The sequence below is a fragment of the Panulirus ornatus genome, chromosome 67 (assembly GCF_036320965.1).
Source record: "Panulirus ornatus isolate Po-2019 chromosome 67, ASM3632096v1, whole genome shotgun sequence".
In the NCBI taxonomy this organism is placed as follows: Eukaryota; Metazoa; Arthropoda; class Malacostraca; order Decapoda; family Palinuridae; genus Panulirus; species Panulirus ornatus.
Window position 1 is genome coordinate 8,593,217 of NC_092290.1, and position 3,466 is coordinate 8,596,682.

At 51.3% G+C, this 3,466-nt stretch overlaps 1 protein-coding gene across 1 annotated transcript in view; it reads left to right on the plus strand.

Moving 5' to 3' along the window:
• Positions 1 to 525: 525 nt before the first annotated feature.
• LOC139747074 (protein turtle homolog B-like) overlaps positions 526 to 3,466 on the plus strand; it is a 52,903-nt gene continuing 49,962 nt past the window's right edge. Inside the window, exons 1-2 of the mRNA XM_071658866.1 lie at positions 526 to 646; positions 1,466 to 1,598. Coding sequence (XP_071514967.1) covers positions 526 to 646; positions 1,466 to 1,598 — 254 coding nt within the window. The remainder of the gene's footprint in view (positions 647 to 1,465; positions 1,599 to 3,466) is intronic.

Consider the following 3,466-nt stretch of genomic DNA (forward strand, 5'->3'; position numbering starts at 1 on the left):
TATATATATATATATATATATATATATATATATATGTATATATATATATATATATATATATATATATATATATATATATATATATATATATATATATATATATATATATATATATATATATATATATTGATGGTAATGACTTATTTTCAATATAACAATGATATTAATGTTTAGAGGATATTAAAAGAATTACGTATGGAAGGCGAGAAAATAGAATTCATTTTCTATTGCTTTATTTACTTTATGATGTGAGTAGAGGGGACAGCCACTCTCACAGCTCACTGGAACAGCGTATTAGTGTTTCCGTTTCGACTCACATTTCTGTAAACCAGAGAGAAAAAAAAAGGACTCGCGAATTACGCGAGTCCCCGCTCTTTGTTGACATGAGAGAATGAAGTCGACTATGAACCGCGTGAATCTCGGGGTCCGAACCGTTTTTCGAACGCTGCTTATGAAGGCGTGAATTTTAACTCCTCTTTTTCTTTCATTTCCATTACAAATTGCGTAAAATAGTTTCGCCAAGGCATGGGATATCGAACTGGGACTTCGACGGATGGTGTCCCGGGACTTGGTGTGATAAGTGGCACGAGAGCGGGCTTCAGTGAAAGTGATTCGAAGCTTCAGAAGGCGGTTCGAGCGTTCGAGAGTCACACACAGACTTTGTTTACCTCACGACAGTAGCCGCCATTACACGAGTGTCCCCTTCTCCATATTTCTGTCCACAGTCATCGAAGACGCGATGAATACCCTCGTTCACAGGTTGGTAACGGGTCGTTAGGGTCACAGTGATTAGGATGGGATCAGTGACAACGGGAATAGTGAGGTGGAGGAGTGGGAGTGAGGAGAGGGGCTGTGTGTGGAAGTCGTGACTTGAGGTGTTGGTAGACGACGGACAGGAGAGGATTGTGGGTAATGCCAGGGATGGCGTCTGTAGGATAGAGGAAGAGGAGGAAGAGGACAGATGCCACTCGAGTACGCAGATGCCTATGTCACGGTAGTACGCCACACACACACACACACACACACACACACACATGGTCTGGCATGAGTAGTGGCACTAGACACTTGAGGGCAGAGTAAAAAGATGGATTTGAAAACGAGTTTGTAAGTGAGGCGAAGGCTCAGATGAGGGGCTGCGGTGGGGGGGCTTGTGTTTTATAAGACTCCGACGTTACGTTACGTGGGGACCAGTTCTCAAAGCTGTGTTACGCCCCGGACGAGAGAGATCCTGTGACCAAGACATGGTCAACGGGACTGTTACCTGGTAAGGCACGTAACAAAATTCTAATTTTTGCCATGAAGCTTTTCGGGGTAACGTTTTCGTAGGGGTAATGTTACTTGAATACAAAAAAAAAAAAAAAAATCGTAGCTTAATGTAACGCTATTCTTATCGTTATCTTTTTCTTTCGTTCCCTCGAAGTCTCGCGAGTTCATCATCATCAGCTTCTCTTTCTTCCCTCCACAGTGCCTGTGTGGGACGTCGCGGGCGTTGCCGGGGCTCCCTCACAGCTGCCGTGCCTCGTGAGCCACCCACTGCAAGGCGACGCACCGGTACTGGTCCTCTGGTACAAGGACGGCGCCAGGTTCCCCTTCTACACGTAAGTACTAGTGATGGTGATGATGCCCATGACGGGGAGAGAGGGAAGGGAGGAGGGATAGAGGTAATAGGCCTAGGGATAGAGGTACTAGGCCTGGGGATAGAGGTACTAGGCCTGGGGATAGAGGTACTAGGCCTGGGGATAGAGGTACTAGGCCTGGGGACAGAGGTACTAGGCCTGGGAATAGAGGTACTAGGCCTGGGGATAGAGGTACTAGGGCTGGGGATAGAGGTACTAGGCCTGGGAATAGAGGTACTAGGGCTGGGGATAGAGGTACTAGGCCTGGGGATAGGGGTGCTACGCCTGGGGATAGAGGTACTAGGCCTGGGGATAGAGGCACTAGGCCTGGGGATAGAGGTACTAGGCCTGGGAATAGAGGTACTAGGGCTGGGGATAGAGGTACTAGGCCTGGGAATAGAGGTACTAGGGCTGGGGATAGAGGTACTAGGCCTGGGGATAGAGGTACTAGGCCTGGGGATAGAGGTACTAGGCCTGGGGATAGAGGTACTAGGCCTAGGAATAGAGGTACTAGGCCTGGGGATAGCGGTACTAGGCCTGGGGATAGAGGTACTAGGCCTGGGGATAGAGGTACTAGGCCTGGGAATAGAGGTACTAGGCCTGGGGACAGAGGTACTAGGCCTGGGGATAGAGGTACTAGGCCTGGGGATAGAGGTACTAGGCCTGGGGATAGAGGTACTAGGCCTGGGAATAGAGGTACTAGGCCTGGGGATAGAGGTACTAGGCCTGGGGATAGAGGCACTAGGCCTGGGGATAGAGGTACTAGGCCTGGGGATAGAGGTACTAGGCCTGGGAATAGAGGTACTAGGCCTGGGGATAGAGGTAGTAGGCCTGGGGATAGAGGTACTAGGCCTGGGGATAGAGGTACTAGGCCTGGGGATAGAGGTACTAGGCCTGGGAATAGAGGTACTAGGCCTGGGAATAGATGTACTAGGCCTGGGGATAGAGGTACTAGGCCTGGGGATAGAGGCACTAGGCCTGGGGATAGAGGTACTAGGCCTGGGAATAGAGGTACTAGGCCTGGGGATAGAGGTACTAGGCCTGGGGATAGAGGCACTAGGCCTGGGGATAGAGGTACTAGGCCTGGGATAGAGGTACTAGGCCTGGGGATAGAGGTACTAGGCCTGGGGATAGAGGTACTAGGCCTGGGGATAGAGGTACTAGGCCTGGGGATAGAGGTACTAGGCCTGGGGATAGAGGTACTAGGCCTGGGGATAGAGGTACTAGGCCTGGGGATAGAGGTACTAGGCCTGGGGATAGAGGCACTAGGCCTGGGGATAGAGGTACTAGGCCTGGGGATAGAGGTACTAGGCCTGGGGATAGAGGTACTAGACCTGGGGATAGAGGTACTAGGCCTGGGGATAGAGGTACTAGGCCTGGGGGCATATGGGATATAGAGAAGGAGGCGGGTGGTGTGTTAAGGGGAAAAGGATAGAGGTTTAAGAGATAGTGGAAGGGGGGATGGGTGATCGTGATGGGGCCCTGTTGGGGGGGTGTGAGAGTGGAGAGAGGGAAGGGTAAGGTCGTGATGGGGAAGGGGGCAGGGGAGAGTAAGTGACCTCCTGTTCTATCCAAGTGTCGTGTAAGACCCAGGGCAAAAGGGAAGGGGGGGCGATGACCATGGGCAGAGAGAGAGAGAGAGAGAGAGAGAGAGAGAGAGAGAGAGAGAGATCATGATGGCAGGTGAAGGTCGTCCCAAAGCTTAGCTAAGGGCTGGTACAACCCGGTAGCTCCCTCTCGGAGGGCGCGCGCCGCGCGCCCGCGCCTCACCTGCCTCCCTCCCTCCCTACTGGTGTGTTCGTAGCGCTCTCGCAGCCTTGCTTGCGTGCAGGATGCGCCGTTGATAACCC